Below are 14,199 nucleotides of genomic sequence, written 5' to 3' on the forward strand. Positions count from 1 at the left end.
CACACCCGCCGCACTCTGGTCTCGCCTGCCCGGCCGCGGCCCAAGGGGCAGAGACGGCAGCGGCTCCTCTCGTTATTGGAAAGGACGCCCGGCTCCGCCTGGTGGAGCTGCCGGGAGCTCCCGGGTCACGGAGAGCTCGGGGATTCGCACGGCGGAAATATCAGGAGCTGCCTGTGTAAGAGGAGGAGCACTGGCTCCCGGCCCGGGGCCGGGGCTGACTCTGCTGGGACTGGGAAGCTAATTACGGGAGATGAGCCTGGGGGGAGGGGGCAGGGGGAGGAGGCGGCAGTATGACGGGCAGAGTTTGCTTAAAAAAAAAAAACAAAAAAACTCGGTTCAACGTGACCTGAGAAAAGAAGAAAAGGGGGAAAATAAATACCGGGGCTTTGAGCTCATATCCTCCCTGTCTACCTATTGCGGAGCTCGCGCGCCCTCCCGGGAACAGGGTGACTGGCCCGTGCTCCCTACAAGGCTTGCCGACGCACGCAGCGTCCTGCAAGTAGCTCAGCCTGCAAGCCCCCAAGGACATTTCCTTCTCCGCGGCGCATGCACACACACACGGACGCACACGGGGCCCGGCCGGGCTCCGACGCGGACACGGACACACAAGCACACGCACGGGGGGAGGGCCCTGCGGGCGGAGGTGTGAGAACGGGGCAGGGCAGCCCCTTTCGGCAGCCACTCTCCCGGCTCTCAGTCTTCCTCCCCCTCCCCGGCTGCTCGCCAGCCAGCCTGCCTGCCTGCCTCCTGCGCTCGCTCCGCCCCTCGTCGTGAGGGGGCCGTGAGAGTGCTTTACAGGAAACACTTTAAAGCAGCTTAGCCAGTGAGACTGGGCGAGCGGAGCGAGCGGAGCTGCTGCCGGTGCTGCTGCTGCTGCCGCCGCCGCCGCTTCCACGCGAGAGCAGCAGGCTCCTGCACACTCCACCCGGGCATGGTGACTCAGGGAAGCCCAGAGCGCGGAGCCTGCGCGTGCTAGATGCCCAGGCTGCTCCCGGCGCGGCCGCGCGTCCTCCCGGTGGCCAGCCCTAGCCAGTCAGCTCCGGCTCCGGACGGCCCGGGGGTGGGGGTCGGGAGGATATTTCCGAGGCTCGCCTCATCTCCGTGGGGAGCCGCGGCGGCTCGGATCACGTCCCTGGCGGTGCCGGCCGGCCCCGTCCCTCGGTGCCCGCAGCTGCTGGTGCAGGTAAAAAGAATCTGACTGGGGGCCGGGGGAAGAGGGGGGCTGGGTGGGCACCGTCACCCTCCCCACCACCGTCTTCGCCCACCGCCTTTGCCACGGCCCCCTCCCCCATTCCGCCAGCATCTTCTGCCTGCTCTGGACCTTCCATCTCACCTCCCCCCCCCCCAAGGGTGGAAGAGCGAGAATTCCCCCCGGCTCCCGGCGTGCAGGGGAGGGGGTGGAGGGAAGGGCTGAAAAAGTTTGGGGGATCAGGGGGAGAGTGGCTGCTTCTGGGGCTGGCAGGAGCTCTGGAGTGAGGGGAGGGAGAGAAGAGCAGTGATAGGCAGGGCGCCCGGTCCTGTCGGGGGTCCTATTGTTATGATTTGCTCCTGGAGGGCACGGGGGCCGGCCAGGTTCTGGGGAGTCCGCTCCCGGTTCTTTCTATCCTCCCTCCCAACGCTCTTGTTTCCCCAGTCCTCTGGATCTGGGGGAGAACCCCCCCCTTTTTTATAAGGTTGAGACGGTCCAGCCCAATCCTTCTGGGTTACTCGGAGCCCCTGCCAACGGAAAAAAATGGGACTGCGTCCTCCCGGGCTGCCTCTTGTCCCTTCAGATGTCATTCTGTCCCTCAGCGTGTCCGAGTGCACCAGGACTTGCACTGGGCAGAGCGGGGCAGGGCAGATGTTGCTTTGACTCTTAAGGACCTTTGCTGGGGGGGGAGGGGGGCTTTCTGACCTCTGGGTTTGGGAAGCTTCTCTCCGGGGCCAGCCACCCTGGGAAGTTCTTTGGCCTCCTTGGGGGAGGGGAGGCAATTGCGTGCGCTTAGAAAGAGGTAGTATCCCCGCTGCTCCTCGCTGACCTTGCTCGTCCCAGGCGGGCAGTGCCCAGGATGGGAATTGGTATTCCGATTGACTGTACAAGAAATCTGTCTTAAAGGTTCTCCTCCTGTATCTCTCTCTTTCTCTTTCTCGTTTTATACCTCTTTCCTTCTCCCCTATCTCCCACTCCCTCCCTCTCTCTTATCTCTTTCTCCTCCCAAGCCCTTTAGAGCAGCAGGAGCAGTTTTTTTCCCCATAAACATATATATTATTATTATATAATAATATTATATTATTACATACATACGTATGTATGTAATAATATAATATATAATCCCCCCTTTCTCTTTTGGTCTTGTAAATGTTGAGCCTTCGAGTTTAAAAAAAAAAAAAAGGTTTAATTTCCACAGGAAGGAAATTAACCCGGGACAAATGGACTAGGAGGAAATTTTTTGGGGGGGAGGGGGATGTGTAGTCTCAGAACCGGGGGCCCCTTTAAGAGCAGCCCTGCCTGGGGGCCAGCGTGGGCTTCCCATCCTGCCTCCTCGCGGAGCGGGCCATCCCGGCCCCCGCTGCTCCCGGCGCTTCGGCCGCGGTGCCGCCCACTTAGTCGGAGGCGTCTCCGCCTGGGGGTTCTGGAGCTGCTGAGGGCTGCGAGCCGGCTCCGGCCCGGCCATTGCCTTCCCGCGAGAGGCCGGCAGGAGGCAGTGCAGGACCGGGACGCTGGATGCTCCTCCTCCATCCCTCCCGGGAGGATGCGAGTGCTTGTGGCGGAGAGCGCCGGGGCTGCGTGCAACTAAGTGCCTGTGAGTCAGCCCGCCGCTGACACACGCAACTGCAGGGCATGCAGGTTCTGAGCGGCCCGGGAGGCTCCGGGCTTTGCACCTGACCAGGAGCTCGTAGCTGCCGCCGCCGCCGCTGCTGCCGCCGCCGCTCCGGGGAACGGGGGGGGAGTTTAGCTGCAGGACAAAGGGCTGGAGGTGAGCGAGCTGCAGGCTGTGGGAGCGCGGGGACCCGGGCCGGGCCGAGTCTCGCCCCCCGTGGCCCTCGGCTCCCGCATCCCCTCCGCAGGGGCCCGAGCGCCCAGCCCCCCGCTAGCGCCGGGAGCTGGGGGCGGTCCCCGCCGGGAGGCGGCTGTTCGGGGCTGGGTCGGGGCTGGCCGGGTCCCCAGGGAGGAGAGGGCGAGTTTCGGGCCCCCTCCGCGGTGGCGCTGGGCGTGGTGGGCACCGGGAGAGCTGTTCCGCGGCGGAGCAGCCAGTCCCTGCGGGGAGGTCGCTAAGGCAGGAGGAACGAAGCCCTGGTTGGCCCGTTTCCCACCGATTGATGACTGATGTCGGTTTCACCTTTTCGGGCGGCCTCCTGGGGCCCAGCTCCCCCGGAGCTTCTTCCGCCTTTTGTAACATTGTGCACTTGTGAATCTCGGTGCCTCGCAGCCTGCCCTCTTTCCCTTTTCTTTTTAAAATCCCCCCCCCCTTTTTTTTTTTTTTTTTGGCTGACAACTTCTCCTGCCGGGGGAGGGAAGGGGCGGAAATGTTTTCCCGTGGGACTGGTCTCCCCAGTGCATGATGAGCCTCCCACCGACCCCCGGGCTAGGTTCCCTCCCCCTCCGGGCGGCTGAAGCTCGGGGGGGGGGGGGGGGTAGAAGCAGCTTGACTCGGAGCTCTTGCGGGTGTCTCTGCGTCTCCGTCTTCCCGGATGTCTCCCGAAAGCTTGGGGAGTTCCATTGTAGACGAGTCCAGCGCTTTAGAGGAATAGACAGTCGCAGGTTAATTGACAGGAGAACATGCGTGTCTATTTCCTTCTGGGTTCTTGTGAAGTTCCCGGTTTTCCTCTCAGAACCTTTTTCTGCAAGGCTGATGGACTTGGGTCACTACTCGACACACAGTAGGCACTTCACCGATGCTTCCAGAATGAATCCCATTTCCTTTCTTCCTAAGGGTTTTCTGGAAAGCAAGATTTCTTTTTCTGACATAGCTACGAATAGTAATGGATGTCACTGTTGCTGGCTGACCCTCTTTTCTCCCACTCCTAAATCAGGAGTAACATTGGGGGTTGTGGAGTGAGGAGGGAAGGCAATAATTCCATCATAATTTCTTGTGGTCAAGCCTTTGGAACGGCTCCACCTGTTCGGAGCCCCTGATGCCCAGGTGAAATTTGAAATTGGCTTTAGAAAAGATGGGATTTGGTACATCTGTTTCCAGAGGAGCATTTTGTGAATTCTCTTTTCCCTGGAGAATCCTTGCTACCCATACTCCCTTTTTTTTCCATTGCCCTCTTTGTGTCTTTGTATGAGCTGTCATCCCTCTCACCTGAGTGAGCTCCTTATCTCCTCTTCTGCCTTATAGAATACCAGGGAGTTCAGGGGATGGGTATTAGTTTGTCCACATTTTCTGATTCTGGAAAGCAGAGACTAGTATTGGTTTGAGTAATTGACTGATTGATTGAGCATCTTCCAGAGTACCTGACATAGAACCTGGGAGGACTAAGTGCTTAATGCATACATTGGCTTGGCAATACTGTGTTGAATGAATGAGTTAGTAGGTTTTTCACCTTTTTAGTGAGAGATTCTTTTTGTACCACCCTGATTTCCTGATATAATCTGCCCACTCCCTCCACTCTTTATAACAGGGAATAAAACAGTTAGAGGAAAAACCAGGGGATGAGACCATCCAAAAAATCTAAGCAGTGTTCCATACTCATGCCCTCCTGCCAGAGCAAAGAACAACAATAATAAAGATTTGCAAAGTGTTTCAGACCCATTTTATCTCATCATTTGATCTAATTCATAAGAGCAAGGTAGGGGAGAGTGGGGTCATTTGATCGATGCAGAAAGTGAGGCTGAAAGAGTTGAAGGGATTTGCCTGGGGTTGCAAAGCTATTAAGTGTCTGAGATAGGGTTCCACGTGACATCGGTTTGCAAATGAACCTGTTAGCAAAGGCAGCTGATGACAAAGGTAATGGGATAGCCCGGATCAATGATTGATAGAGGATTCTAATTGAGACGCTTTTCTTCCTGCCTAGGTCCCGGTCTGATCTTTGAATAGGGAAGAAGGTGACTCTCTGGACTTCATAAAAGATGGAAGCCGAGACAGAGGCGGCCTGCATTGTGCAGCCTCATTGTCCTTCGGATGAGTTTCCTTGCCAGGTGAGACTGTCTGAGAAGATTTCTCCGGTGAAGACTTGTTTCAAGAAAAAGCAGGTTCAGAAGAGACTCAGCACAGGAACTTTGAGAACCTTGAGACCAATATTAAACACCTTACTAGAATCGGGCTCCCTCGATGGAGTTTTCATGCCCGTGAACCCGAGTGGAAATGGCGGTAGCAGCCTGTGCCAGCCAACTGTGAACAAAACATTGGGAATGAATTCGCCGTGCCCACCAGTGGGCAGCGACGTGGGCATTCTGCTGCCAGGAGGGGCGGATGTTGGAGCGCCAATAGCAGAAGCGGAACCTTCCTCGGAGGATACGGAGCAGGTGGTCCCATCCCAAGACCACGGCTTCCCATCAGAAACTAGCAACGGAACCGTGCCCGATCCTGCCGTGGGGCCCTTCCAGGATGCCCTCCTGCACGCGGCCCCCAGCGACGTTCCCGTCAGTCCTGACTGTGCGGAGAAGGCGATGGAGTGTATTCCCGGTTTGTTTCAACAGGACAACTACGTCCTCCAATATAACTTAAACACCAGCAACAAGTTGAATACTGGACTCTTCCAGGGTAAGAGCGAGGAGGCTTCCCTCGATCTGGTTTTTGAACTGCTGAACCAGTTACAATATCACACGCACCAGGAGAACGGGATTGAGATTTGTATGGATTTCTTGCAGGGCTGTTGCGTTTACGGCAGCGACTGCTTAAAGCATCACACGGTCTTGCCCTACCACTGGCAAGTCAAGAGGACGGCCAGCCAGACGTGGCAGAGCGTGACCAATGATTCTCAGGAGCACTTGGAAAGGCTCTTCTGCAACCCAGACAATGACAGAATTAGACTGAAGTACAGGTACGTAAGTGGCCGCTCATCCCCCGGCCCACTGCTGGCTAGCTGTCCATTCTGCTCCAAAAGAGCAGACTGTTCTCCCTGGGATTTTCCCCTGTTCCTTTTAAAAGAATAGAATTGTTTAAACGATTCTGACTTCTCCTTATGATACAGCTCATACTCATTACTTACCAAGGTCACTGGGGCTTTAGCATTTGGAAAATGAAAATATATCGTATTTTATGCAAGGCTTTTCTTACTGAATTGGGTGTGTATTGAATTCTGTGAGCCAAGAAATCATTTTCAGTGCAGAGTTTGCTACTTAAAAGAATCCTAAGGTGAAACTTTTGTCATTCTCTCAATTTGTGTTGACATTTGGCTTTAGATATTGGGATTTTCTAGAACAGTAAAACCTGCCACGTGATTTGTGGGGCACACGTTGAGATTATTTTCCCACCCAAACCAACATGTTCTGAGCTGTGACTAGTTACAAATAATTCAGCCAACTTGACAAACCCCTTTTGATGTTTTTTCCTTCTATCAGACAAAGCTCTTGGCTCAGTACCTTGTTGACATCAGAAAGTTTTTAGTCAAATTCTTTTGATTTTTCCCTTTTATTGGATACCCTAAAGCTTTTTTTTAGTCATTATGATAATTATTTAATGCCCCTTAGCTAAGAACAGGAGTTCTATTTGTGGCAATGAACCCCTTTAGCAAATGGGTAAAACTTGGATCATTTTCCAGCAAATGTTTCTTAGATAAAAGAGAATTACAAAGGAAACCATTTACAGTGAAATATGGTGATTATTTTAAAAAAAGAAAATAAGTACATGGACCATTGGTTGAAAGCCTCTGCCTAGGACATATTTTAACTGTAGTTTCATCGATTTTTAATGAGGTCAGAAGGTAGGCTTCTTTGTCTGTTATGAGAAAAGCTCTGGTACCTTACATAAGAAGCCTTTAGATAAATGGTCCAGTTCTTTCAGTGTGAACGTCCAGGGAACTGTATTTGACAGAGAATTTGTCTCCATGTTCTAATTCTGCTGAACTTTGAAACAAAGAGGAAAAACTACAGAGGGCCATGAAATTTAAAAAAAAAAAAAAAAAAGAAAGAATGTGCAAAGCTATTGGACCAAAACCATTCTTTTGTAGCCTTAAGATTTCTCTTTCTTTGAGTCTGAGTAAGAAGTGATTGTTAATGATGACCAAGAGTTGACACCATCTCTCTGGAATAGCAATGAAAGAAGTCTGGGAATTCCAGATGGATTAATCTGGAAGGACAGTAAGGGCTGAAAAGCAAAAGAGAAAGCTGGGAGTGGGGAGCTCATTCGGTTTCCAGCTGGAGGATTGTTGTCCTAGACTTGGAGAGACTTGGAGGGCTTACCACCATGCTCAAAGCATGTCCTCCTGCTTGGTTCATTTCAGCATTCACTCTGTTCCAATGAGGGACTCTGGAACCCCAGAGTTCTTCATCTTTTTGCTGTCTTGGACCTCGTGGCCAGGCTGGTGAAGGCTCTGGATTCCTGCTCAGAATTGTGGTTTTTAAGTGCATAAAATAATGTACATAGGATGGCCAATATTCAGTTACACTGAAATACTTAAACCAAGTTAAGGGATCTCAGGTTGATCACCGGAATTAGAGAAACTTTCCAGTGATCCCCTCCCTCTTAAAAAAGAAAAATGGTTAAGAAATCGGCTAACTCAGTGATCCTATCTGTCAACATATGCAATATGTTCACTTTTTTTTTTAACTGAAAAGAGGCAGATGTTTATGTTATCTTTGGGGAGGGAGCCAGTCAGTCAACACACATTTGTTGTTTGGTTATTTTTTTGTCATGTCCAACTCTTTGGGACTTCAAAGGGGTTTTTTGGGCAGATAGTGGAGTATCCTTCTCCATTTTTAAAAAATGGATGAGGAAATTGAGGCAAAGAGGATTAAGTAACTTGCCTAGGATCACACTGGAATTCAGGAAGATGAGGCTTCCTGACTTCAGACCTGGTACTCTATCCACTGCCCAATTAGCTAGTCCAATATACATGAATAAACACCAATTATATGCCAGGCTCTGTACTTAACAATGAATGTAAAATAAGAAAAAGAAAGACAATCTTTGTCCTGCAGGAGTTTCCAGTCTTACTAGGGTGGAGGTGCTGAGTAAGGTCCCCAACATGGGAGCATGGTGGAGAAACCCCAAGCAGAACATCCAGGTGACAAGCTAGCTGAGCCAAACATCCCTCCTTAAGTGTAGGAGTTCATGACTCTACTCTCCAATTGGAGAGGCAGGAATAGTGATGAGGTTGAGTACCGAGGCTGATTGAGGGATGATGAAGTCACTCACTGCAATTAGGTTGTCATCCTTCAGCTCATCAATGATCATGAGCATTAGGAGATTGCATTTTGTGCCTTTTCTAAATGAAAAATTTAGGGAAAAAGTGAGCATGAGGACTGTTTGTGAAGCTGCTTTAAGGCAGAAGTCAGGCTGTGTGGGAACTATTTGCTAAACAGAAATTTCTCATCTTCTAAGTATCTTTTGCCCTAGTTCTCTTTTGATGGGATAATCAGGATTTTGCTGGTGAATCTTATGATTCTAAAAAGCTACCATTTTTCCTCTGAGGAAAAATTCATCATCAGTTAGGAGAAAATGACTTCTTTTTTCTTCTGATTTTTTAAGCCCTCTGTAGCATACAGCTCTATTTTCCAAATCCTACCAGGGTATACAGGAGCTAGCAGTTCTAAATTGATGTGACCAGGTTGACTGATTAAAAAACAACCACCAAACAAATTACCCAACCCTCCCAGCCTCTTTAATCCTTCCATCTCCATCAGGGCTCAGGCTGGTAAACTTTCAGCATCTTAATCCACCGAGTTTCTCTGTAGTTGAACTGGCCAGGAAGAAACTTCTCAAGGTCACTGTCAAAGACATGGCATTCTGTTAGCATGAGTAAAGTGAGAGGGGAAGAGAAGCCGTTGGATTCCAGAAAGATCCAGGAACCAGGCTGAGGTCATTGTGTGGGGGCATTCTGTGTTCTAGTCTTTCTGAAAGGCTGTTCCGGGCTAAAGTACAGAAGCTGACCTTTGAGCAGCTCTCGCAGAGTAGTTACAAAGCTGGCACAGCGGGTGCTGGCTTTTAAAAATAGTTTTAATGAGGATAAAGTGTATTATACACTCGGGCAATAGAATTCTCACTTGATTGTGTTTGTGTAGGAACCTGCACATGCGTGTGCACATGTCTCTGTACATGTGTGTGGATACATGTCTCTGGGGGTGTATGTGGGAGGAGGGGGTGGTGCTCACTGACAGGGTGGCTTAATGCTGGGCTGGTAGACCCGGATTTGAATCCTGCTTCCCCTGGCCGGGTCAACCTGGAGGAGTCATTTAGTGCCTCAGGCAGCTTTCTAATGCTCGCAGTGATTCAGAGGGAGGTTTCACATTAAGGAGTTCCCTACCTCGGATCCCACATTGTGGGTCATGACCCAGCAAAAAAAACCAGTGTGTTTCCTAATTATAAAGTGAGTATTATTGTTGTTGTTGCCCTCGATGACAACATGGACAGTGATATTTTTAATGGAGATGGGAGGCTAAAGGTCCCTCCCGGGACTTGGGACAGGGGACCGACCTGTGGTCAGTGCAACCTGCTTTTCCTTGTATTCCCCGGCGATGTTGGGTTTCCTAGCAACAAGATGCAGATAACGGCATTGCCGAGAGATCGCAAACAAGCCGGCGCAGCCCAGTTCACATGGTTACCACATTATTTGGCTCAAGCTTATTAATCTCTTGTGGTCAGGCTTGTAAAGCTGGTCTCTCTATGCAGATTGCCTACAACCCGGAAGAGCCCTGCTCGGCACTGGGCAAGGGCCAAGTCCCGGCAGCCGCCGGGCCGGCCCATGGGTGGCGGCTGTTTGTGGTGCTTGTTTGCAGCAGTTGATGTGGCCTGGTAACCGAGTGGCCACCGCGCCGCGCTCCATGATGTCCTTGGGTGGACTTTACAGAGAGTTCGGGTTCCGGGCCCCTGGCAGCCCCCCCGTGGAGAACGAGCCGGGTTCGGGGTGGGAAGATGTTAAATATTACTTAACCCCAAAAGGCAGGCGGCCTTCATTTGATGACAAAGTTCTATTGGATGGCAGCCTAGGGTCCTTTTCCGGGAGCACATGTTCAGCAGAATTTAGTGCCTGCTGATTTAACTGGCGTGTTTTAAGTGGAACAGTTTTTGCCCCCCTTCCCCCTTCTGGCCTTCGGCCTGACGGATGAGACCATAGGGTTTGCCATGGACTTTCTGCCTCTGTGCATCTGCCGGCCTTAGGGCCGGCCCCCAACCTCCGCAGATCCAGCCCCGAGACCTCCCTTTGAGCCTCGGGTAGACCCTGGAGTGTTTCCAGATCGGGACCTTGCGCTCTTGGGGGGGAGAACCCCGCACACAACTGAATGTTTTGTTGGGGCCTGAGAGAAGGGCTCCTGTGACGGGCTAAGGCTGGCTGTCAGTGGGAGGGAATAGTTGGACGGCAGAACTCAGCAGTTTTAAAAGCCCCACACTAATCGGCCCAGTATTGTTGCGGATGATTGGGATTGTTGGTGGAGGCTGCGCTAATCTGGCTTTCAAATCTCGGCCCCCATCTGGCCGGGGCCCTCTGTGTGAGGGGAGCTGGAGTGTTCTGGAAGGGGGGACCACTCCATATAGGGGCTTGCCTTTGGAGCTCTCCGGGCAGGTCCCCGTGTGACCCGAAGGGAAGGGAACACGAGAATCCCCGGTATTGTTTGGCCTTCGCTCCAAGCCCAGGCTTCTGTTCCTCCTTTAGAAACCAGGCCGTTGTTGACAAAAAAAGGGAGTTGATCTTGCTGGAGGATTAAGCTCAGAGTGTTGTCATATTCTCGGTTTGGGGTTGTTTGTGAGAGTGCTTTTCTGCTCCTGGGGATAACACCATCAGGTGACTTCCCAGGCAGGCAGGAACCCTTGTACAGGCAGCCTTCCCCAAGCTGGTCACCCCATTTATCCTGGATGGAGCTTGCTTTGTTTTCACTCTCTCTCCCGTTGGATTGTAAGCTCCCCAGGTCAAGAGCTGCCCTTTGGGATCTTAGAATGGTCCTTGGCACATAGTAGGCCCTTAGTAATTGTGTGTTGATTGATCCATTGATTGATGGATGATGATGAGGAGAAACTGCCAGAACACTTCCTGGTACCTTAGCCTATGCCCTTTATTCTAATTCGCCTTCCCTCCCTCATCCCCACCATCTCACCCCCTCCCCAGCCCCTCACCCCCCAAGGACTCCTGCCTTTACTTCTGCCTTGCCCAAATCGCTAAATTAAACGAGTTAGCTCCATGGTCTGCACAGCTGTGGCAATGTATGAGCTAACTCATTATGTGTTATTGATAAGACTGGAGAACAGCGAACAGCTGAAACTCGCTCACTAGGCCTTATGACATTTTGGTATTTCTTGAATATACAGCTGGATGGGTATGAATTTATTTTTAAAAAGCAAGAGAAAGAAAGAGAGGAGAAGAGAAGAGGGAGTCTCTCTGTAAGCAAGATGTGCCTGAAGTGACTTTGCAAATGGGCTGCCTGGTGCTGGAGAATAATGCTCCCGATGAATTTATTCTCTGTACCTCTTTGTACTGCTATTTACATATGAAATAAAACTTAATTGGCTTCTATCTCTCGCATCCAGAGAAGTTCCTTGCCCTTGGGTAGAGCTATCTGGAGGATCAACAGCAATCACTCCATCATTTCTTTTCTGATTTTATCTTTTTTTTTTTTTTTAAAACCCCCATCAAGAAGTGAATTCTGGGTCTTGGGAAGAAGCAGCTGTCACCTGGCTCCAGGTCATTTTTTCCCCTGGTGTCCTCCTGGCAATTAAACCAAGCTCCCAGAGGTAAAGATGAGGAGTCAATCAGAAGTTTCTTATGGGTTATCTATTGGGCCCAGATGCACGCCCGCTCCCTTATCAGGAGAAAGCAAAGGGCAATGAGTTGTCATCAGAGAAGCCCGGGGGGGGGGGGTGGCTTTGTTGTGGGTAAAATGCCCCACAGAAGCCCTCCTCTCTTGCCTTCCTGTGGCATCCCAGCCATCCTGGTTTCTCAGAAGTTAGGCCAGAAACATAAGGCCGCTCCCACAAAGCTAGCCAGGGGCTTGCTGGCTGACTGGGTGTGGTCCAACTCTGGGAATCCCTCGCCCAAGGGTAGCCAGGAGATGGGGGAAATGTTCAGGGACCATAAGTGAAGAAGATCATCCACTAATTTCAATTCAACAAACATTTATTACCTCTCATGGCAGGGACCGGTGAGAGAGACAAAAATAAAACAATTCTTGTTCTCTGGGAGCAAGTGCAGGCTCTGTGTCCGGAGCTCCCTAGTGCCTCTACTTACACTAAGCGAGGAGAGGGAACATTTCTAAGTAGGAGAAGGGAGCCTCTCTTTCCAAAGGCACAGAAAGAAGGTATTTGAAGGATTCTGAGAAGCGCAGATAAAGAAAGAATGAATGCATGGGGGATGGCTGCTGAATGTATGGAGGAGGCAGCTGGAATGTTGAGTTCAGAGAACATGGAGTACTTGGGTGGGGATGGCTTGTAGCCTGTATTGGGGAGGGGGGGGGGGAAGCTGGTGATGAAGGGGGAAAGACAGGTTGGAGCAGAGTGGAGGGAGGGCCATCAGGTCAAAATGAGGCGTCGGGTGGATTCCAAGTAGTTATGGGGGGACGTTGGAGGTGACATGGTCAGATCTGTGATTCTGGAAGATTATGTTGGCAGCAGTTTGGATAAGGGATCCCCTTTCCTCCAGGCAGCAGTTGTAATAGTCTGGGAAACAGGGACTGAATTAGCTTGGGGGCCATGGGGGGAAAAGGAGTACCTATAGGGAAGTTGTCAAGTGACTGATTGGCTACAGCAGGTGTGAGGGAGAAGGAAAAGGACACTGAAAATGAAGCCTGTTGTTTATGCATTTCCTGAGAGATGATAGACTCAAGATAGAGAGTGAGGCATCTTTTCAATTATGATCAACTTGGCAATTTGTGTTGCTTGATTTTGCAGATTTGTCACGAGTTTTGCTTTCCTTTTTCCAACTGGAGGGGAAATTCAGAGAAAGAGAGAGGCTAGAGATAAGGTTCCCGGTTTTAGAAAAGAATAAAGGGAAGGAGGAGGAGGAGGGAAAGGCAGCAAAGGAATCTCAGACAGTCACAGCAGTTTTGAAAATTAGGTGTTGGATTTATTATATACTGAAAAGAAAGTCAAGTTCTACAAATCAGATTTGCAGTTTGATGTATAATCATCTCATTCTGCAACATATATGGAAAGGCTCATTGTATTTGGTACTGAAGTCAGAATTTTTAAAAATGAAGAAGTCTTTAAAAAATCAAGGATAATTTCAAAGTTATGAACTGGGTAACTTGAAGGATGGTGCTGTCCCCAAGAAAGCTAAAAAATGGGTAGGAATAGGGAATTTAGAGGGAAATCTGGGGAGTTCTCTGGTGAATATGTGGAGGTTGAGGTGGCGATGCAAGGCCGAAGCCCAAGAGAGAGAATTAAGACTGTTTATCAATATTTAGGAATTGTTTTTGTAGAGATGAGAAGTGAAGCCCTGGAAATTCTCAGAAACCAAATGATGAGAAAAGAAAAAGCAGGTACAGTAGAGAGCCTGGAGTGAAGGGGCATCATGATCCAGTAAAGACTTTCAAAGCAATTAGACAGATAGAAAGAGACTAAAGAGTCAGTTAATTGCATTTATTCAACCTTTACAGTATCAAGCATGATACTAAGTGTTGAGAATCAATCAGTCAGCCAATAAACATTTATTTAAAAACCTTAAGGCTTCTTGGGTGCCAGGTGTTAAGTAGAAAGACAATCCCTGCCCTCAAGAAGCTTCCATTCTAATGGGGGAAGACAGTTTTTGGGGGGAGCAAGGGTACCCACTAGGGGCATAACTAAGAAGTGGAAAGGAATAAAGGTTAGAAGTGCAGTGTAAGAGAGAATCTAGGCTGAAGAGGATTGTTAGTTGTTGTCAAAAGATACTTAGAGGTCAAGTAGGAGAAAAAATGAGATTTAACAGCAGAGAGAGACAAAGTATTACCCCTACAAGGGCAAATAAAGTAACTATATTTGTAAAAACAGGAGTATTTATATAACAACACTTTTAGATTTTCAAAGTGCTTTAGAAATATTTGATCCTCACAGTTATGATAATGCTATCATCTTTACATTCTATTTTGTATTATTATAGGGAAGCCATGTAGTACTAGGCTTGGAGTCAGGAAGATCTGAGTTTAAATCT

General features: G+C 50.1%; 1 protein-coding gene across 2 annotated transcripts in view; it reads left to right on the top strand.

Annotated features, from left to right (window-relative positions):
* The first annotated feature begins 693 nt into the window (after window positions 1-693).
* The window catches only part of TIPARP (TCDD inducible poly(ADP-ribose) polymerase), a 43,719-nt gene continuing 30,213 nt past the window's right edge, over window positions 694-14,199 (top strand). The window contains exons 1-2 of one of the 2 annotated variants that reach the window (XM_031957559.1): window positions 694-1,183; window positions 4,999-5,967. In XM_031957559.1, coding sequence (XP_031813419.1) covers window positions 5,054-5,967 — 914 coding nt within the window. In that variant the 5' untranslated portion in view covers window positions 694-1,183; window positions 4,999-5,053. Of the gene's footprint in view, window positions 1,184-2,343; window positions 2,958-4,998; window positions 5,968-14,199 lie in introns of those variants that run through there. The other variant, XM_031957560.1, reaches the window with a different exon arrangement.

This window comes from Sarcophilus harrisii, chromosome 3 (assembly GCF_902635505.1).
Source record: "Sarcophilus harrisii chromosome 3, mSarHar1.11, whole genome shotgun sequence".
In the NCBI taxonomy this organism is placed as follows: Eukaryota; Metazoa; Chordata; class Mammalia; order Dasyuromorphia; family Dasyuridae; genus Sarcophilus; species Sarcophilus harrisii.